Genomic DNA, 20,636 nt, shown 5'->3' on the forward strand with positions numbered 1-20,636 from the left:
CGTTGTAAATGCTGTTTCAGCCACTTGTTGGTCATGGACAGCCTAGTGCCTGCTGGGTCTGGATGCATGCACTGCTCATCACAGCTGTCCCCACAGGAGGGTCCAGGGCAGCCGTCCCAAAGGGCTGCAGACAGGGTGCCTAGAACAACAGAAGTTTGCTCTGAGGGTCCCTGAGGCCAGAGCGGTGGGCTGGCCGTGTTCTGTCTGTCCTGCAGGAGAATCCCTTCCGGCCTGTCCCCCACCCTCTGGAGGTGACTGGCAGTCCTCGCGTTCCCGGGCTTGTGGGCATCACCCCAGTCTCTGTGTGTATCTACAGGGTGTGTCCCATCCGTGTGCACATGTGAGAGTGCGTGGGGGTGTGTGCACACAATGAGGGTGAAGATTTTTTGCACAGGATGGATTTGTCCCTCGGGGGCTGGCTGGCTGGGGTTTCTGGAGTCCATACAGGAAGGAGGGGCTGGGCCTCCCTGCAGCCCTGGGTGAGATTTCATCAGAGTTCTTTTCAGCCTTCCCTCGGGACTTGCTCAGGTCCATAGGCCTCTTGCCAGGATTCCGCCTTAGGTGGGGTTACCACCCCTGGGCTGAGTGTGCAGAGCACCAGGGCCTCCAGGGCCTCATACCTTTCATGTCTGGGCCTCTTCAGAGGCTGTGCTTACTTCACAGCCCAGGAAACACACTCAAAGGATCCAGGGCCCTGGGTCAGAGCTGGTGACGGCCAGTTGTGGTCACACCTGGACCCGTGGCGCTGTGTGTGTGTTTCCCCAATAGGCAGAGGGCTCGCTGGGACAGAAGAGTGGGGTGGGAGGAGCCCCTTCGCTGCTTTGAGGGTCTTGCTCTGAGTGGCCAGGGGTGTCAGGATGACCCCATCTCACTGGCCCGCCTTGGGAACTAGAGGACATTTCTGGTACCCGGTGCAGGGGTGCTGTGTTGACGGCATGCCCCCTTGTGGTGCTGTGATCCTGTGCGTGCCTTCAGGCTGTGTACGTGTAGTGTATGGGGAGAGTATGCGTACATTTGGGGTATGTGCATGTGTTGTGTGTCTGCGAGTATGCAGACAGGTGCATGCAGATGGATGTGCATGGGTGTGCTCTGGGTGCACACGTGTGTGTGTGTGTGGCAGAGGACTCGTCTCCCAGAGTCTGCTTGGCCAGGCCCCCACCCGCGGGCTAACCCGCGCTGCTCTGAGGCATTAGCATGGGGAAGACAGGGTGTCCATTCCTCATTAGGACACGACCCTCTGGCTGGCGGCCTCCCCTGCCGCAGGCCCTGGCTCAGTAGTTGTCGCCTCCTCCCACCTGGCACGAGCCCCGCCCACTCCCCTCCATCCACTCTGGCTTAGCGGCACTTTGCCACACGGTGCCCCCAGTGCGTGTGCTTCTGGGGAGGGAGGGGGTGTGTGTCTGTTGAATGAATAAAAGATGAGTTCGAAGCTTCCCAGGATGGACGGGGTGGAATCTACTGTTGCTTGGGGGTTGCCGGGCGTGGCTCCTGCCACCCCAGAGCCCTGGTGAGGGAAGACGGGAGGACCATGGCCTGGTGGGTTGGCTCACTCCTCCAGGGTTTGGGCACAGGTGGCGTGCAGGGTGGGGGCCAACAGGCTTGCACCCTTGGACTTGAAGTTCAGGGTGGGGGTGGGGAACTGGGATACCGCTATAACCTGGCCAAGCGGTCAGTGCTGGGCGACGGGGAGGGCATTGGGCGAGGCCAGGGTGTGGCTCACACATTCTCAGCCTCTGCCTCCCTCCCATCCAGACTCTAAGAGTCTGAAGGGTATGAGGGGGCAGTGGGGGGCAGCTCCCTGGCTGTGGCAGAGGCGTGGCTAATGCGCTCCCTGTGTCCGGCAGGTGATGGATATGCTGCACTCCATGGGCCCGGACACAGTGGTCATCACCAGTTCGGACCTGCTGTCCCCGAGGGGCAGTGACTACCTGATGGCTCTGGGGAGCCAGAGGACACGTAGGTCCCCACCCGGCGCTGTGCTCCCTCCTGCTGCAGGTCCCTTGAGGCTTCCGAGGCTGGGTTCAGTGGAAAGAAAATCCTGCCTGACTTGGCAGTGGCCAGCTTTCTTTTCCCAACACCTTTCTTCTCCCAAGACCAGATTGGAAACAGAATCAGGAGAGGTTTCTGTGAATTGGGATCCAGTGAGCGTGGGGTGCTGACCACTCTCCCAGGGTCACCACTCAGTGCTCCGTGTCCATTGCCAAGCTGGTAGCACAGTATCGGATAGCGTCCCCTCTTAGAGACTCCAGAGTCACGGGGACCAGCCAGCTGGAGCCCAGCTGCTAGGGAAACCAGGCGTCTCCCCACCCTCACCCCACCTGACCTCGGAGCTGGTCCTGGTGTTGACATCACTGGGAGTTCATCTCACACTCTGCCGTGTCAGTATTTTAATTATGCGGCTGCCACAGCGTAAAACGACAGAAGCCTGGGGTCACCTCACTGGCCCAGAGAGCAGTCCCACATGCGTGGCTTTCTGTCTGTGCAAAAGGACACTTATAGATACTCATGCACACAGGCCTGCACACGCGCCCCCACTTCAGCCAGTTCACGTGGTCCCTACAACTCTAGATCTCCTGCGGCTCCTGCTGCACCAGCCTGGCATGTGCTGGCCCCTCGTCTTCAGGCTGTGCACTGTCCCCCCACAGGCCGCTCTGACTGTGTAGCCCTCTGGGGCCCCAGTCCCTCACTTTCTCACTTGGGATGGGCGGTCACTGGGGAGCATGGGGATCCAGGCTGGCCGAGCCCCCGACACTGTGCAGGGGAGGGCTGGCCAGTTCCCAGGCCACACTGCAGGGCCTCTGCCGGCCGAGGATCTGGGGCCCCAGATGCTGGACTCTTCCCCCCAGGGGCTCCCGACGGCTCTATGGTGACACAGCGCATCCGCATGGAGATGCACAAGGTGGACGCGGTCTTTGTGGGCACCGGGGACCTCTTCGCTGCCATGCTCTTGGCGTGGACACACAAGCACCCCAACAACCTCAAGGTCAGTGGGGTGTAAAGGGGACAGCACGTTAAGATGCTGGAGTTGGCCGGGCCAACTCACGGGAGGTCCTGAACCCAGTGAAATCTCGGGCTTCGTGGAGACACGGGAGCTGCGGCCTCAGCAACTCAAGGTCCAAAAGCATCCCGGGAGGGAAATCCAGGGGCAGGGCATCCCAGAACGCAGTCCCTGCGGTCAGACCTGCTGGAGACCCATCTCTTCCTACGGAATGTCCCCTGTCTGTCCCTCCCCCAACTTAGTGTGTGAATGTCCGCAGTGCCCCTGTGTGCTGGCCAGGCGAGCGGTTGCAAGACTGGGTTGGTAACCTGGGGAATGGCGCCCTTGCTGCATGCTGCGTGGTCAGGCGGAGGCGACACAACTGTGTCTTTTGACCTCCCTCTGCACTGCCCTCCTTCACTGGGGGCCTGTGTGCACCCTCCTCGGTGGTCAGCATGGCTGGGTGACCCGCTTGGTGTTGCGAAATGCAGGGTGGGACAGGGCCCTTCCCATCACCCGCAAGGCTTGGGTGAGTGCTGTGACTCCAAGCCAACATTCTTCCATTTCTCTTCCTCCTTCCTCCCTGGAGGGCAGAGGGTGAGCTCAGACCTGCTTCACGGTCCACTGGAAGCCCGATACCTAGACCGAGGCCTCTTGGGGCTGCCCTCTGCCGAGCCTGAGTTCAGCTCAGCCCAGATCCCGCTGTCGGGGAGGGAGTCCACTTGCCTACCCGGCATTGCTGAACCCTGTCTTTAACTTGGCAAGGCCAGCACACAGGGACTCTGGCCAGCCTGGGGGCAGGAGCTCTTTCCTGTGTACGTTCTCTGTAACAGATGGATTCCTGAAATGCTTATTAGGCACCTACCACGTGCCAGGCAGTCCTGACGGTTGCCTGTGGTCTGTTCAGCACACAGTCCCCTCTGCTCGGCTCTCCTGGTTGGGGGAGTGTGTGATCGTGGAGCCAGCGCCCTGTTGGTGGGCTGTGTCCATTCGGGCAACATGGGGGTTGGGGGCAGAGCGCCCCGTGTGGGCGGGACTCAGTGTCCTCCCCTCCCTGCAGGTAGCCTGTGAGAAGACCGTGTCAGCCATGCACCATGTTCTGCAGCGGACCATCAAGTGTGCAAAAGGTAGACCTGGCAGGCGGGCGGGCGGCAAAGGTGTGGGGCGGCGTCATGCAGGCCGAGGCTCCCGCTGTCCCCCTGGCCGAGGCCGTCAGGGCTGGGGAGGAGCAGCACGGTGGAGCAGCATGTCTATCCCTGCAGAGATGGACACTCAGGGATGAGCGCTGGGGCTCACCCCAAAGGCAAAGGGAAGGAAGAGAGAAATTCGGAATGACTCTCCCCCCCGGCCCCGGCCCTGTCGTCAATGCTCTGCTTGTCCTGCAGCCAAGTCTGGGGAAGGAGTGAAACCCAGCCCTGCCCAGCTGGAGTTGAGGATGGTGCAGAGCAAGAAGGACATCGAGAGCCCCGAAATCGTCGTCCAGGCCACGGTGCTGTGAGAGCCGCGCGGACCCGCCTCCGTCACGCCCAGTGTTAGGTGTCTCCGTTTCCGACCTTGTGAAAAATGTCTGCCTTAGAGGTGTGACTGAAACTTGGTATTTGTTTTCTTTCGTGAGTGTCCAGCATCCACTGGTCTTAATTGTGAAAATGTGCCAGTCGTGCTTTTTAAAAATAACAAAATGATCACAGAGATTTGTAATTTGGGACCCCCAGCTCCCCTCCCCCAAGGTTCCTGGAAAACCAGCTCCGTGTTCAGGTCTCTGGGCCCTGGGCTGGCTTGGGGCACATGGCGTGTCCCCTTCCTGAGCGCGGGGCCCAGGGAGACCACAGTGTCCGCCTCTCGCAGCGAGTCGGGGTTAGTGTTCATGTCCAAAAAGTGATGTAAATGTCTTTATCCTTGCTCTGAGCTCTCCTTCTGTGTTCCCCGTTCAGAATGTTTTGCCTCTTGCTTTGCTGCAGGGCAGCCCCTGGGGGTTTCAGGGTCTCCGCTTCTGTTCTTGGTATGAACGAGTTCCTGAAGCTCGGACGCACAAACGCTGCACAGTCACTTTGGCGGGGACCTTCCCAAGACCCCGGAAATCTACACATCTCTCGTGTTTCAGGGAGGGGGCCAGCCGTGTAACTCAGCGTCCCTAGGCACCCCCACGGGACAGAGGCTGGTGTGTGGCTGAGGGCGCCTGTGGGTCTTCAGGTTCCTTACGGTCGAGCCAGTCGGTCACATGCTGTGTACTTGCCGCCCACTGCTGGTGACAGATGTGTCCAGAAGGCGAAGGTGGGCTCCTGCCCCGCCCCCCACTAGTGTGTGCAACCCCACCCCCAGTTCTCTTGTCCCCCTGCCCCGGCTCCCCTGCTGCTCTGTCCCGTGCCCGCCAGGTGCCAGGAAGCAAGGCGCAGCTCCGCTCCTCCCCACCGTGGGTGGGGCCCAAGCCCTGACACCAGTCCTGTCGTCCGCTGCTTGGGTGACCTCCCCGGCTCCCGCCCAGAACTTTGAGGACCCTCCCCGGGCGTGGATCCTGGCAGGGTGTCCCCATGCTCAGAGCCCACCCCCAATTCCGGGACCTGCGGGGTTTGCATCTCTCGGAAGCCCACAGCCTGGAGGAAAGCAGGGAGACTACAGGATGTCGGGGCCCAGATGGGCATCCCTGGGGAAGCAGGCTCTCCTAGGGCAGCCCCGGCCCCACAGGCAGGAACCCTCCTGAGGCTGGGCCTGTGTCTCCAGGATGCTCACCGCCTCAGGACTGCCTTCTTCCCTGTGTTGAAGATGCCCCCGGATGAAGGCAGGCTGGTCTCCCCTGGACTCTGTGCACCCCTTCTCGTCTTTCTCCCCCACTCCGCTCATGTTCTGAATGTTGTAACTCGGGCATTAGTTCTGTGTACAGGGTCAGGGTTCTCAGCTCACTGCAGTGACCAGTGGGTCAGTGGGTCAGGGCATGTGTCCTTGTCCTGGTTCCTGGTCCCTGCAAGGCCTGCTGGCCTAGGAGGAGCAGGAAGACCTGGCGGGGGACAGCCCCCGAGTAGGGCAGCCAGGGACCCAGCATAGTCCCACAGGGCTCTGGCCTTCACGAAGCCTTTCATGGAAAAGACGGTCAATGCCAACTAGAGCTCAGAGATGGCCGCACCGCCAGCCTGTGGGAAATCTTTTTTTTTTTCTTTCTTTCTGTTTCCTGTTTTAAAAAAAAAAAACTTAGGGAGAGCACGTGTAAGATGACTTACACTTGTAAGCAAAACTTGATTATCTCAACGAGATGGTAAAAACCCGCCCTGAAAACATGGTATTGGGGATAGCAGCTTGTTTTGTGCACACCGTGAAGTTAAAGAAAAATGCACTTGGCAAACAGTGCGCTTCTTGGTCCTGGCCCCCACTGTGGGTTTAGCTCTTAATTCTCAGTATCATACACAGAACAATCAGAACCGTTCCACCGGTAAAACCGTGAGCTCTTCTGTCTCCTTGAACCATGAAGCCACAGCTGTGAGGAAAGGCTGGGGCACTAGGAGAAGGAAACTGGGGCTCCTGGGAGTGTCTGGGGTGCTCGGGACCCACAGAGAGACCCTGACCTTCTGTGAGAACCACCTCCGACCTCCCCACGCAAGCAAAGTGCACTCTTTGTCTGTTGTGATGTTGCTGAACCTGTGTATCGCAGGCTCCTTTCCCTAGGGACCTAGTCCATCTGTCGTGACGACAGCAGAGGTCCTGGCTGTCTCTTCGGAATTTCCCATCCAGAACTTACCCGTGCCCAGCAGCAGTGGGTTCTCATACAGTTTGGGTCCAAGTTAGAATAAACCTTTTTATTTTTTTTACTTTCTATATAGTTGAGTAACAAAAAATAGTAATTTAAGATGAGAGCTATATTGGCCCTGAATGGCTTGCTTATTCCCAGGGTGTAGATTTCAAACCTTCTCCTGGAGACCTTAGAGACAGATTACAAAACATGGTCCTTCTTCTTCAGCCAGCCTTGAATCAGTGCCATGTCCTGCAGAGGTAGCCAGGCTAGCCTGTGCTGTTTTTGTGAGAAGTGTCGGCGATTGTGGAAAACAATGCTCTGTTATCCTTAAATTTGTCAGACCCAGTCTTCAGAGTGTGTTTAATTTCGCAGTGGCTGAGCCTGTCTTGGGGCTCCTGACCTTCTCATTGCTCGGACCTCCTGTTCGCTTGTCAGTTCACACCAGAGAGGAGAGGACACTGTTCTGTCTGGAGGCCCCTGGACCGCACTGTGCACACGCCCTCTCGGGACCACCTGCCTGAGGCAGCGGGGCCCATATCTGTGAATCACAGTGCCTGTGACCACAGAACTGGGCTGTGCTCCATGCCAGAATAACCCGCCCTGGCTGCCCGCCTGGTCTCAGGTCTCCCTCTGAGGTGGGGAGGGGTCTGCTCAGGACCCCTCAGCACCTGCCTGGGCCAGAAGGAGGGGAGTGTGTTGAGGAGCAGAGTGGTATCTGCCCACAGGGCCGCTGCCACATGGTCCTGGCTTTCTGAGTCTGGGTGGCAGCCATGTGGCCCTCAGACTCAGTTCTGAGATCCCAGGCCCACCCATTTCGGGTCCACACCACCTCCCGCTGCCCAGCTGGTGGGGGCTTCCCTTCTCATCACCCCAAGTAGCTGTCTGCATCCTGACTCCCTGGAGAGCTGACTCCTGTGTCTACTGAGGGAGGCGGCAGGTGGATGTGTCAGGGGGCACTCAGGGACCCCTGGCCCTCGGGAAGGCGGGCCTTCTCCGTCTGGGAGCCCAGGTCTATGGCTCGAGGCCAGGAAGCCTTGAACTTGGGCCTGCTTGGTCAGGAAGCATGTCTTCTCCCCAGAAGGGTCCGCCCCCCTCCTGCAGTGTTCTCCAGATCTGCCCATGAGAGCCGTCAGGCTGGTCCCCCACCAAGCAGGGATCGAGTGCTGCACACGTGTGGCCTTGCAGCCTTGTGCAGAGCTGCCGTGCCTGAGTCTGTGTCTGCTTCTGCAGCCATGAGCATCCTGAGCAGGAGCCTGCTTTTGTAGACAGCTCTGTTGTTTTTGGAGGGCTTCCCAGGTGGCACTAGTGGTAAAAAGCCCGCCTGCCAGTGCAGGAGATGTAAGAGACACAGGTTCGATCCCTGGGTTGGGAAGATCCCCTGGAGAAGGGCTTGGCAACTCACTCCAGTGTTCTTGCCTGGAGAATCCCATGGAGAGAGGAGCCTGGTGGGTTACAGTCCATGGGGTCGCACAGAGTCACTACTAAAGTGACTTCACACTGGTTTGAGGCCTACCTTGCTTCTGGTCTCTGCCAGCAGGGGGCAGTGAGGGCACAGATCCTGCAGCTCACCGACCATCCCACTCCCCCTCCCCCTACCCCACCCTGCCACAAGCCCCCCCACCCCATGATGCAACACAGCTGCCACCTTTCTAGGGATGTTTCTTCAGGGGCTCTCCTGTCTGGCTATCGGAACCAGAACCGGGGTTTGTAGTCTGTTCGCTGCATGGGGAGGGGGCCCTGAGTGAGTCTGCCACATGGCCCAGGGTCCCAGTTCCTAAAACCTTGAGCTCTCCTTAGCTCCTGTCTTCCGCTGGACTCCTGCAGTTCATTCTTGGTGCAAGACGTCTTGTTCTTAATGTGCAAAGACACCGATCAAGAAACATTGTCTTACAAGCTACATTCCTGCCTTTTACTAGAGGTCTTTGCTCACAACAGGGTGTGTTCGTTTGGTCATTTGGCAAGTGATTTTAGGTCTGGCTTAGAGAATATTTTAAAACTTTATATGAATGGAAAGTTCTTTTAAGAATTTTCTTTTTAACTCCTGGCAGAGTAAACAGGCGTTTTTAAAGCTCACCACTGTCAGAGCCGAGCAGAGCCCTGTGCTCAGGGAGGGGCCCCAAGCTCCAGGGTTGCAGTGAAGGACACTCCTGGCCCCTCAGCAGCCCAATTTTCTGCAGCAGGAAACACGCTTGGAAGGACATGCCATGGGCCACTCAGTCTGGCCGGGGGCAGCGCAGTCCTGCGAGAGCTGCCCTCCGCCCAAACAGAGGGGGCACACCGCCCTCGCGCCCTTTGCTCGGGAGCCCCCCAGACAGGGGTCTTGGTCCTCATGCAGCCAAGGATACAGAGCTGGGTCAGCGGGTTCGGGACTACTGTTGCTTTCTCACACAGCCCCCAGCTTCTGGCACAAGGAAGGTGAGTGTGGGTCATGACCAGGATGGAGGAGGGACAGACGAAGGGAATGGGTGAGCCTGGCAGCAGTGCCCCCAGTGTGCCCCAAAGAGTGAAGAGGGGATAGAGGCAATTTGTGCGTTTCTGCATAATACCTGGGACCATTGTCTTGGTAATGGGAGGCGTCAGTGTTGAGGCTGGGGAGGTGGAAGTGAATTCTTCACGCAGCCCCTGAAGGATAAGGTGTGTGGGTGGCGTGTTGAATGTTTTTGGCTTCAGAGCTGCATACTTGTAGAATTTCACTTGGGATTTCCCATAACGGTTACAAACCTGGACCCGCAGGAGGACTGAGGCTCTGACTCAGGCCAGTTGGTGCCGACCCTGTCCTTCCAGAAGCTGGGGGAAATGATACAACCTTGGGACCAGAGGGGCTCCCTGCGGTTCCGGCGACGGCTTCACTAGCCCTGTGCTCTACTTGCCAGCCCCACCTACTGTGCGCCTGTGGATGTGTTTTAAACATAAACCCCTTGCAGCGCTGTCGAGGCTGTGTCTGTTTGTTCTGGTCTTACTGACTTATGATTATCACAAATAAATATTTTCATGGTGATGCTGTTGAAGTGTGGTTTCTTTTTCCCAGAGGAGCTTCGTTCCCCTGTGGCCAGAGGTCCTATCCATCTAACCCTCTCTGTTTTTTTTTTTTTTTTTTAGCCCTCTCTGTTTTCTCTCTGTTTTCTGCCCGGGAAGTGGGGGCAGGGCTTGTTTGGATGCTCCAGGCAGTGGGCTCCAGGCCCTTGGGCTTCCCCCAGGATTGGGCTGAGGATCAGAGACTGCAGGTCTCTTTCCTGACCCCTCCTGCCTGATTCTGAGGAGCAGCTCTGGTCACTGGCCAAGCCTCACGCTCCTTCCTGCTTCCTTCAGGTCTTGTTGGTAACAGCACTGGTCCTGTGAGCCCGGCCAGTACCTGCTCTCCCTGCCATCTACTGACACCTATGTAAATAAGTCCGAGGGTCATTTCCAGGCAGCACCAGGCTCCATCGGACGGGCAGGAAGAAGGTGGGCAAGGATACGGGGTCTTGTCTGAAGCACTTCTGACTCCACCTCTCAAATCCCCTTCTACCAGCCCTGTGTGGCCCTTGAGGCTGGGACACCGATCCCGTGGCTGCTGTAACACATTTCTACCAATCGAGGGGCTTGCAGTAACGCAGATTTATCCTTTCACAGCCTGGATGTCAGATGTCTGAAAATGGGTGGGCGGCTCTGGTTCCTTCTTGGGGATCCAGAGAGAATCTCTAACTTGCCTTTTCCATCTTTCTAGAGGGACCTGCACCCTTTTGCTCACGGCTCCTTCTCCACCTTCAGAGCCAGCAGCATAGCCTCTTCAGTCTCCCTCACACTAACTTTCCTGCCTCCCTCTCATGGAGACCCTGTGATGACGCTGGGCCCACCTGGCTACTCCAAGACCAACTCCTCATTTTAAGACGCATCTGCAAAGTCCCTTTTGCTGTGTAGGGTACATCCATAGGATTCGGGCACTAGGGCGTGCATTGCAGGGAGCTTTCCCAGGGCTTCTGGGATCATAGCCACACAGTCTCATCCTGTCTGAAATTCTGCCTAAATTACAGCATTGAATAAATTCCCCATGAGGTGCAGACTCAGGCTGGCCCCTGCAGCAGGGTCTTAGCCAGCACAAGGCTGGCCCCAGCCCCTTCTGTCTTGTTGCTCTGCTTTCCCTGGGGTGTGGCACTTGTGTGTGACCTTGGAGTGGGGGGAGAGGGAGGAGAGGGAGAGGAGAGAAGGCACTTTTCCCTCCCTCCATCCATCCCTCGCCCCCTTTCCTAAAAGTTTCACGGAGATCAATTCACATTTCAGTTTGCCCTCTTTGAATGAAAATTCAGGGTCTTGTTATGAAGGTAGCAACCCTGAAGAGGATGTTTAAGTTTAGCTTTGACAGCTGTCTCCCCCAGATCAATGGTGTCCTCCAAAAAGGTCCGCCAGAACCTCAGAGTGTGACATTTGGAAACACGGTCTTTGCAGATGTACTAGTTAAGATGAGGTCACACTGCAGCAGAGTGGGGCTCAATCTGGTACCTGGTGTTCTGACGAGATGCTGAGGGAAGCAGACGCATGAGGAGGCAGGCGAGTGATGCGCCTGGCAGCCCTGGAAACGGAGACTGTGGGTTGCATGGGAAGTCGATTGTTGGATAGCGTGGAAAGTTGATTGTTGTTAAGTCGCTCAGTCATGTCTGACTCTTTGCAACCCCATGGACTGTAGCCCACCAGGCTCCTCTGTCCATGGGATTCTCCAGGCAAGAATACTGGAGTGGGTTGTTGTTTCCTTTGCCAGGGGATCTTCCTGACCCAGGAACTGAATCTGCATCTCCCACATATCCTGCATTGGCAGGCAGGTTCTTTACCACTGAGCCACCTGGGAAACCCAGTGCATTGAAAGTAGGGTCCTCACAGGGGAGGAGAGGGCCTCAAAGCCTGGGATAGGGATGCCTGAAGGATGCACCTGGGGTCTTGAGCCCAACGCCTAATTCATCCGGATGCCCCATGCTGCAGCAGACCACTACCCTTCCTTTGCGCCTTTGCGGAAACTCAGCTCCCTCATCTGGAGAGCAAGCAACAGCCACACACCTGAGGCGGGTGCTGACGCTGGTTCCTTTCGGGTGGGCCTCCACTGCCTCCTTTGCTCCAGGCCCATCACCAGGCAGGTTTCAACCAAGTGGAGAAGGAAGCACAGCCTGGGCTGCTAGGAAGGCCCTACATGCCCTGGGAGCACAGGACCAGCTCCTGGGTGCCAGCAGACATGGGGAGCACCAGGTGGGTGGGAGTCTTAGGATGGGAGACAGGGCTGGGTGCAGTACGTTAGCTACAACAGAAGAACATCTGCTGATGTGGGCCATCTGTGACTTCAGTTGTGGGTTGAATTGTGTCCCCAGAGTGTCTATCCTAACTGCTGCCCCCCGCCCCAGCCCCCTGCCCTGGCTGTGAATGCAGCCTTATTTGGAAATAGGGTCTTTGCAGATACAGTTCAGTTAAATGAGATCACCCTGGGATGGGGGCCCTAAGACCTCAGACTGAGGAAAGAAGCCCATGAGAAGACACAGGTGGGAACTGGAGAGCTGCCTCTATAAACCAAGGTCCCAGCTCTGCTGAGAGGCTCCCTGAAACACAGATTGGCCACTGGCCCAAAGCAAAGGGGTCAGGGCTGCAGCCCAGCCTCCCCACCTCACGGCCAGGTATGCGGCTCCAACCTGACCGCATCCTCCAGGGCCCCCAGGGCTAGCCCTGCCAGGTCTCCGCCCCTCTGCCCTTCAGGTCTCAGGCTTACCCCAACCCACACAATCGGCTGAGTTCCCCTCTTCCCTCCCACAACACTCCAGTCCGGTTAGAAGCTGTGCCTCAAAAAAAAAAAAGTAAAAAAAAAAGAAGAAGCTGTGCCTCTCCACCCAGGGAGGAGGCCAGACTGCTCATTCCCCAAGCTTCACCCCCTTAAATCTCTGGCTGCCCCCCACCCACCCACCCATCCAAACAAAGACCTTCTGGGGCAAACACTGCCCGGGACTGCTGAGCTGGCTGCTGGTGGGTCACCCAGCAGTGCCCTGGCCTGGTCTGGGCTCCTGGGGGCATATGTTGTGTCTGAGCCCCTGGCCTGCTTCCTCTGGAAAAGCCCATCATGCCCTCACCACAGAGACCCTGTCAGGCATACCTGCTCGATGGCCAGGAGGCCACCATATCCACAGACAGCTGTGTACTGGGCGGGGCTGTAATTCGTCCTCCTCCTCTGAGTGCTCAGGGCCACGTGCAGCCTGAGGGCCTGGCCAGGCCAGCCACCAGGCAGCCCTTCCTGTGTGTGCTCCTTGATGATTTATCCTTAAAGGCGGCAAAGGGGGGCATCCCCACGGGGAAGAGTGAGGAGAAGGAGGGCAGACGTGGTCAGGTTCCACCAAAGGGGCCCAGCAATTCCGCTCCTCTCCACCCGCCTCGCCAGGGCAGGCACCAGACTCCTGAGGAGCCGTGTCCTCTAGTTGGCCCTCAGGACCTCCCCCTACGCCAGTGGACCTACATGCCGGTCCCTGTGGTCACAGAGAGCTTCCTGGGAGAGGAGTTCTGGGAAACCACGCCAGCTGCTGCAGACTCTGGCCCTGTGGCAGCCCCTTGATCAGGCTGTGCCTGAGTCCCACCTGCTGGGACTCACCAGTTGTGACCACGCCTGCTGCAAAGGAGTCTGGGAAGTGTGGGTTTTCATGCGTCCCAATTATACAGTCCTCGTTTCCTCAGGGCAGGTGGGGAGGTCGGATCTAGGTGGGAAGCCATCAGTGTCTGGTCACCCACAACATCATAAGCTCCCTTACAGAGGGGTCCCGATTGCCCTGCTGTCCACTCTTGCCCCTGCCAGTAGGGGGTCTGGCACACAAACACTCAGCTCGGCAGAGTCCATCAAGACTGTGCCCAGACAAGACTCCTGACCAGGTTGTGCTGTGGGGGCGGTTAAGAAGCAGGAAGCTCTGAAGCCCTGGAGCCCCTCGCTTAGGGCCCCCTGGACACTCCAGCTGGATGAGACAGATGGCCACGGCCACAGCTGTCTGCAGGGCACAAGCCCCACCTGCTGGACCTCATCTGTCAGCAGAGACCCTGAGTTCCCAGGGCACTCAGAGAGCTTGTGCCTGAGGGCTGCTCTCTCTGAGCTGAGCCTGGACGGTCCCACACTCCCCTCCACCTACCCCCAGCAGGGACACAGCCTCCACATCACACAGGGGCCGGCCACTCAGCAGTCTGGGGACTCGGGCGGCAGAACCTCCAAGCATTGCCCCAAAGTTCTGGGCACAGGGGAGGAAGAAGCCCCCAAGGGCTGCTAAGAGAGGATGGGGAAGGGGGGTGAGGGGAAGGTGCCTGCCCACACAGAGGGGCTCCTCCCTGTCTGGAGAGCTTGAGGACTGGGGTGGGACGAGGGGAAGGTGCCTGCCCACCCAGAGGGGCTCCCCCCTGTCTGGAGAGCTTGAGGACTGGGGTGCCGGCTGGTGGGGGTGGGGAGGGCCACCGTGTCTGTGTCTCCCCAGGGCACAAGCCTCAGTCTGGTCCGGGAAACAGAGGCTACTCAGGGTGGGTGCAAAGGAGGGGCCCTTTGCACGTGTGCAGAGAGGGACCGGGCAGATTCTCTTCCCGGTGGGGGACCGTGAGGGGCTGGGGCTGAGTGAGAGACTGGCTGGAGAGGATATCCTTGGATCAGGCAGGGCCCAGGTGTCCCTGGGGGTCCCTGAAGCAGGTGCAGGGGGCCAGAGAGCAGGGGTGTCCACTAGGTCAGCACCTACGGCTGGTGGGGACACTGGGTCTGGGGGCAATGAGAGAGCACCCCCCAGCAGTCCCTGAAACCCTCTGCCACCCTGCCCAGACTGCCTCTGGTGTCCTGTTGGCATTTTTGTCAATTTCTTACCGAGGTGTGATTCACACAACATACACTTTTATTTCTCACACAACATACACTTTACCATTGTATTTATTCTTTTTATTTTATTTATTTTTTAAAGTAGCTTCCCTCTTTCTAAAAAAATTTTAATTGACTTAGTTTTGGCAGCCCTGCGTGACATGTGGGAACTTAGTTTCCTGACCAGGGATCAAACCTGTGGTCCCTACAGTATAAGTGTGGAGTCTGAGCCGGTGGACTGGCAGCAAAGTCTGTTTACCATTTGACAGTGTACACTTCAGTGTGTTTAGTGCATTCACAATGGTTTGCAACCACCACCTCTTCTAGTGTCAAAACCTTGTCACCCCCAGCACACACCTGGGGGACCCTCTGAACCCAGTGGTCACACCTGCCTCCGTCCCTGTGCTCCGTGCTCCCTGCTATGAGGTGTGGGCTGTCGGTCCCGTCCAGGCACCTACATAGCATCCCCCATCCGCCCCCCTTCACTGGAAGTTTCCAGGTGGAAATATAGCTGATCTTCAAGTCGATGTAAATATGCTCGCTGGCTTCTATTTTCCCAGACCAAGAGCTGGAGATGCAAGTTTTCTGTCCTAGAGCTCAGGATAGGGCAGGACACACACAGCTCCTGACTGAGTCTCCTCCTGCTCTCACAGGTCTGTTTGCTCCCCAAGGACTGTTTACCTGCTCTGCATTCAGCCCTCATGACCTGCACCTCCGATCCATCAGCAGCAGGCCTGACACAGAATACCACCTGCCCCAGAGACGAAGTGGAGACAGGAAGGGGGCAGACTCTGCCCTCAGGAACAGGCTGTCCACCTGGACCCTGAGCCACACAGAACTGTCCCCAGCATTTAGTCTTACAATGCAGGGTGCGCTTTTCTATTCTACTGCACACGAACACACACACACGGCAAACACACCACTGGATTGACTTCACTAACGGTAGTAACCGGCTGCTGAAACCAGGAAGCCTTGAGACAGACCCAGCGCATACCCCGGGCAGTCAGTGGGTAGTTGGGGCCGGACTCGCAGGACATGGCACTCAGCGGGCCCTGCGGGTCACAGCCTCCCTGCACACATCTGTGCATCTCTACCCGAACAGAAATGCGTGAATGTATCTGAGTCCATCTAGAACTAATGCTCTAGGGTCAGATTTTCTCACCCCCTCTTACTGTACACGATGGGGTGGGGGGTTCTGAGACCTGGAGACACGACACAGAGTCACCAGGACAGCCTGTGGAGCTGTGGTTAGAGCACACGTTCCCAGAACCCTGGGTGTACCACCTGCCCACTGGCACCTGGGCCACACTCTCCCCCTCCTCGGCTCCTCAGGGAAGGGGGCTCAGGCGGTAGGAGGCCCAGCGGGGGCTCCACCCAGGACACCTCTCACCTGCTGACACTTCTCTACTGTGATTATAGCTTCAGATGAAGAAAAAAACCCCAACAGAGACAATTTGTGAAAACAGAAAACACATGTTTATTTAAAGATAACTCAAGCTCCCCTCGAAGGAAATTTAGTTAAAATCATGGATTGAGAGAAAAAAATGAACACAGTGAAAGCAGGGAACAGAGACACCACCCCACCCCGAGGGGCACCGCGTCTGGTCCCAGACAGGTCTGCAGAGGAGAGACCCACGTGGGTGATGGACTCTGAAAATCAGGCCTAGAAGTAGGTCAGCTCGTCATGCCTGCTTTTGTTGGTCTGGTAGCTGGTCAAGGCCACGGGCTTGTTCTCGTGTGGGAGGCTTTCAAACACTCGGATGTGCACGAAGTCATCCTCGTCCACTTGAACCTGAAAGGAGAGTCCAGTGAGGGGCAGGTGGGGCCTCTGACCCCAAGTCCCCCTGCTCCACTGGACTTGGCTGGATGGTAGGAGGGTCCTGGATGCCTGGAGGCTGCGTCCCTTCATGTCCCCAGAGACTGGGCTGAGGACATTCTCACCCTCCTCCTTCAAGTGCAGGGGACACCCTAGGTGCCCAGCCAGCACCCCTCCCCCACACTCATTCCAGCAGAGCCCTTGGTCACCCGAGAGGCTAGGTCCTCTTCTCCAAGGAGGCCGCAGCACACACGTGCACACACGCACATGCACACACACATGCTTGCACACGCATGCTCATTTTGGACAGCCACCAAACCCCTGAAGCTGAGGGCTGCCGCAGGACCCTGCTGAGCACTCCTGCCCTGGGCACCTGCGAGCTCCCACTTCAGCCAGACTCTCCCAAGAGGCTGACACCCCACCTTGATCAAGTAGTTCATCCCAGCAACCACCTGGCTCCTGAATTTCACAGCCTTGAACACTGGGAACTTCTTGTTCTCCTTCTCCTCCAGCTGGGACTTCACCTGCGGAAGGGGAGAAGGGAGAGACAGGTGAGCTCACCTGTATTAGATGTCACCCCTGAACTCTCATGCCTGGGCACTGCACACTTTCTACACCTCATCTGCCCTTTACAGCTGAGCAGACACACTCAACTGTCGACTCTGATGATAAAGGACAGAAAAATGTTCTCTGTATCATTTCTCTTTTCTTTTTCAAGGATGGGAATTTTATATTTTCACCATCAAGACAATGTGTATAAGTTCACACCCTGTTTTTCTTTTTACTTAGTTCTTTTGAAAGAGTACATACATACCATTTTTCAGTTACTCTTTTAAAAGTGAAAATTAAAATATTCTAAAGAATTAAACTAAATTGAATGTTAAAGATAATTTTCCAGGGACTTCCTCAGTGGTCTAGTGGGTAAGACTCAGTGACAGCAATGCAAGGGGCCCGGGTTCGATTCCTGGTTGGTGAACTGTATCCTACACGCTGCAAAGAAGAGCTACTTGCTGCAAGTAACTACGTGGCACAGCCAAAGTAAAATAAATAAATATTTATTAAAAATTCAGTCTTCCATCTTCTGTTGTTAATGTTCAATTGCTAAGTCATGTCTGACTCTTTGTGACCCCAAGGATTGTGGCACGCCAGGCTCCTCTGTTCTCCAGTCTCCCAGAGTTTGCTCAAATTCATCTCCATTGAGTCAGTGATGCTATCTAATGATCTCATACTCTGCTGACGCCTTCTCCTCCTGCCCTCGATTTTTCCCAGCATCAGGGTCTTTTCTATGAGTCAGCTCTTCCTGGCAGGTGGCCAAAGGACTGGAGCTTCAGCTCCATCATCAGTCCTTCCAGTGAATATTTAGGGTTGATTTCCTTTAGGATTGACTGGTTTGATCTTATAGAGGTGCCTTAATTCTCTTGGGAAAAAAAAAAGTGAAAGTGACAATGTTAATCACTCAGTGGTGTCCGACTCCTTGCGACCCCATGGAGCCTGCGTGGCTCCTCTGTTCATGGAATTCTCCAGGCAAGAATACTGGAATGGGTTGTCATTTCCTTTTCCAGGGTTCTCTTAAGAATCTCAGTTTCTTCTGCAGACAGTTTTAAAAAAATGCTTTTCTACTTTAAATTTTTATTTATTTTTAGTTTTTAGTTTTTAAACGTGTCATAACTCTGGGTTTTCCATTGTTAACTTTTAGTTACTTATTCTTTTTTTTTTTTTTGGCTGCCTTAGGTCTTTGAGGCTGCATGCCAGCTTTCTCCAGTTCCTTTTTTTTTTTCCTCCAGTTTCAAAGAGTGGGGGCTTCTGTTGAGAGCACAGGCTCTAGGCATGGGGGCTTCAGTAGTCTTGGCTCCCTGGCTCTAGAGCTCGGGCTCGAGAATTGTGGCACTTGGGCTTACTTGCTTATCCCTATGTGGTATCATCCCGGACCAGGGATGGATCCCAGGTCCCCTGCACTGGCCTGTGGATTCTTCTCCCCTGGGCCACCAGGGTGGTCCTTTGCTGCCTTTTTAGACGGTCTCCCTAGGACTGAACTGAACTGAACTGAACTAGGATGCAGGGCCTTTGGGCAGAGGCTGTTTCTGATCTTTGGTGTCAGATGTTAATGATGCCCTTGGATCAGTCAGGTTTTCTAGGGTCTTGGCCTTTAGGGAACTGAGCTTTGTTATGGAGGAAGGGAGAGCAGGTTGCTTTGTCTTGACTTTAAGATCTAATCTGGTTTCTGAGTGCTCAGCAGCCACAGGCGCTCACTGCCCTGAAGTCCCCAGACCAGTTCTGGGTGTCAGAGGAGCTTGGTGAAGCCCAAGCGCCTGCTGCTTGGGGAGCCAAGGGCATCACCATTATGCATGCCAGTGAGTCACCTGGCAAGGGCCTGCAGGGAGGGGCACTCTGGTGATTGGGTCGGGGAAAGGACAGGAGGAGGGAGGGTCAGGTAGTGAGAAGGTGGGCCACCTGCTCTTCCATGAGGCTGCCACGGCTCTCAGGGTGGTCAGTGTGGGTGTGTCCCCCTGGGCCAGTGCCCACCCTTGTCTCAACACTCAGCTGTGCAGCCCTTCTTCACGGATCTGTATGGAACTGACCCTCAGACCGTTTACCCAGCCTGGGGGTGAGTGATGCCCACAAACCCTCCCGGGGGCCTGGGATGAAATCATCTCTCTGTCTGTCTCAGGAGTGGAAGCAGGAGAGCCCTGCTCTGTGCAAGGATGGCTGGATGTGGTGGATACAGGTCTGTCTCTGGCCTCACTTCTCCTTATCTATTCAGGAAAACTTCAGTACAAAAGGCCCCCAGATGGTGCCCCTGCCCCTCACAGAGCCCACCCAGCACACAGGTGGCCACCTCGCTCCCAGGGCAGTGAGGACGGTGCACTGACAGGTGACTCTCAAGGGATGGACCCCAAGTGCAGCCCCTAAGACAGAAACCCTTGTCTCCCGAGGCGGCTCACCCTCACTCAAAGCTCATGTGGCCAGCGGGGATTCTCAGGCCTGGAGGCCCAGGAAGAGGAAGGGAGGGCTGGGCTGAGTGGCCATGGAGGGGGAGAACAGGGAACACCCTTCTGCCTGGCTCTCACTGGCTGTCCCCCAGATCCCTCAGTGTCTAAGGTCTCACAAGACTGACTCACCCCTTCCACGACTGCTGTCAGATGATCCCAAAGGTAGGATCCAGGACGCAGCAGAGCGCATGCCCTGGGATGTAGGAGGCAGCAGTGGAGCGGGGAGGGGGGCGGCGGTGGGCAAGAAAGATAAGGGACCTAGGTTTCCTCTTCTCATCAGAACTCGAATACCCGCCCCAGACCCTGAACTTGTCTCCCTTGTGAGGAGGGGGGGACAGGCCCCAACCCCACATGACCCTTGGGTGCAAGAGTTTTCCTGGAAAAGGGGCTGGACTGCTGCCCAGGGTCTGATCCATGCTCTGCCTACTTGACCCAGCTACTTTCAGTTGCCAAATGTTTCACTGGAGAGCGTTTCAAACCTACACGAAAGTGCTAAAATAACAGCCTGAGGCTCGGCGGCCTGGGCCCCTGACTCACTCATGATGACCTCACCCCATGCTGTGCCCTTTGCTCTCCGTGTGCTTTTCCCCAACTGTCACCTTGCCTCCCCTCCAACTCCTCTGCCCTCTCTCTCTTCTCAAGAGAGAATGGGATGTGCTAGGGTGCAGTGCCTCTGTCCCAGAGGTGATGACTGCTGACCACCGTGGTCCCGGGACCCCTTCTGCCCGCAGCAGCCCTACCTGGTCAGCGATGGCCTGGATCTCGGCTGTGGCATCCTGAGTATCTGAGAACCCACCAAGATTTGGTCCCCACATGTCAGCAGTCGGCAGGCTGGGCGGGTGAGCTGTAGGAGCTGCTGACACTCCCAGGACGGGTGAGCTAATGGGAAACTGCCAGACTTGGAGGGATGGTCCTGTGATGCGTGGGTGGAGCCAGGAGAGGTGCCTAGGTTGAGGGACAGGGAACAGGGAGGGGAAGTCCTGGTCCCATTCAGGAACATGCTCTGACTCGGCGGGGGCGGGACTTCGGTATCTTCCTCTGGGTGGCAGAGTCACAAGGCAGGGGTGGGAGCTCCCTGCAGGATGGGTGTGGTAGTGGGGGGCAGCACCGACAGAATCTCCAGAGAGAAAGGGGTCCACTCGGGTGGGAGGATGATGGGAGTCACCTGTCCTTCGGGTTCCACAGGAGCCTGGAGACACGGGAGCAGCAGACCTGAGAGCTGCCAAGGGCGGAGAGGAGAAGCTCCCGCCAGCTCAGAACCTGGAGGAGCTGGAGGAGAGGCGCAGGGGCCGCCTGGGCCTCAGTGCGACCTG

General features: G+C 56.8%; 2 protein-coding genes across 4 annotated transcripts in view; one reads left to right on the forward strand and one right to left on the reverse strand.

Moving 5' to 3' along the window:
- The window catches only part of PDXK (pyridoxal kinase), a 30,813-nt gene extending 21,117 nt beyond the window's left edge, over nucleotides 1–9,696 (forward strand). The window contains exons 8-11 of one of the 3 annotated variants that reach the window (NM_001075651.2): nucleotides 1,845–1,956; nucleotides 2,847–2,983; nucleotides 4,038–4,104; nucleotides 4,363–4,852. In NM_001075651.2, coding sequence (NP_001069119.1) covers nucleotides 1,845–1,956; nucleotides 2,847–2,983; nucleotides 4,038–4,104; nucleotides 4,363–4,475 — 429 coding nt within the window. In that variant the 3' untranslated portion in view covers nucleotides 4,476–4,852. Of the gene's footprint in view, nucleotides 1–1,844; nucleotides 1,957–2,846; nucleotides 2,984–4,037; nucleotides 4,105–4,239 lie in introns of all 3 variants that reach the window. The other 2 variants (XM_059881125.1, XM_024984396.2) reach the window with 2 other exon arrangements.
- A 6,274-nt stretch (nucleotides 9,697–15,970) lies between these two features.
- Nucleotides 15,971–20,208, reverse strand: LOC514170 (cystatin B (stefin B)). Its single transcript, NM_001100362.2, has 3 exons — nucleotides 20,064–20,208; nucleotides 16,756–16,857; nucleotides 15,971–16,309 (listed from the first exon to the last, which is right to left on the reverse strand). The coding sequence occupies exons 1-3, from the start codon at nucleotides 20,136–20,138 to the stop codon at nucleotides 16,181–16,183; spliced, it is 306 nt and encodes a 101-aa protein (NP_001093832.1). The 5' UTR covers nucleotides 20,139–20,208; the 3' UTR covers nucleotides 15,971–16,180.
- Between the last annotated feature and the right edge of the window lie 428 nt (nucleotides 20,209–20,636).

Source organism: Bos taurus, chromosome 1 (assembly GCF_002263795.3).
Source record: "Bos taurus isolate L1 Dominette 01449 registration number 42190680 breed Hereford chromosome 1, ARS-UCD2.0, whole genome shotgun sequence".
Taxonomy (NCBI): domain Eukaryota; kingdom Metazoa; phylum Chordata; class Mammalia; order Artiodactyla; family Bovidae; genus Bos; species Bos taurus.

Excerpts from the sequence above, each read along its gene's own strand:
- LOC514170 (NM_001100362.2), bottom strand. The coding sequence starts at position 20,138 with ATGTGGGGACCAAATCTTGGTGGGTTCTCAGATACTCAGGATGCCACA. Across the intron at positions 16,858-20,063 it reads TCCAGGCCATCGCTGACCAG|GTGAAGTCCCAGCTGGAGGA; the intron begins GTAGGGCTGCTG and ends CCCCTTCCGCAG. Across the intron at positions 16,310-16,755 it reads GGATGAACTACTTGATCAAG|GTTCAAGTGGACGAGGATGA; the intron begins GTGGGGTGTCAG and ends CTCTCCTTTCAG.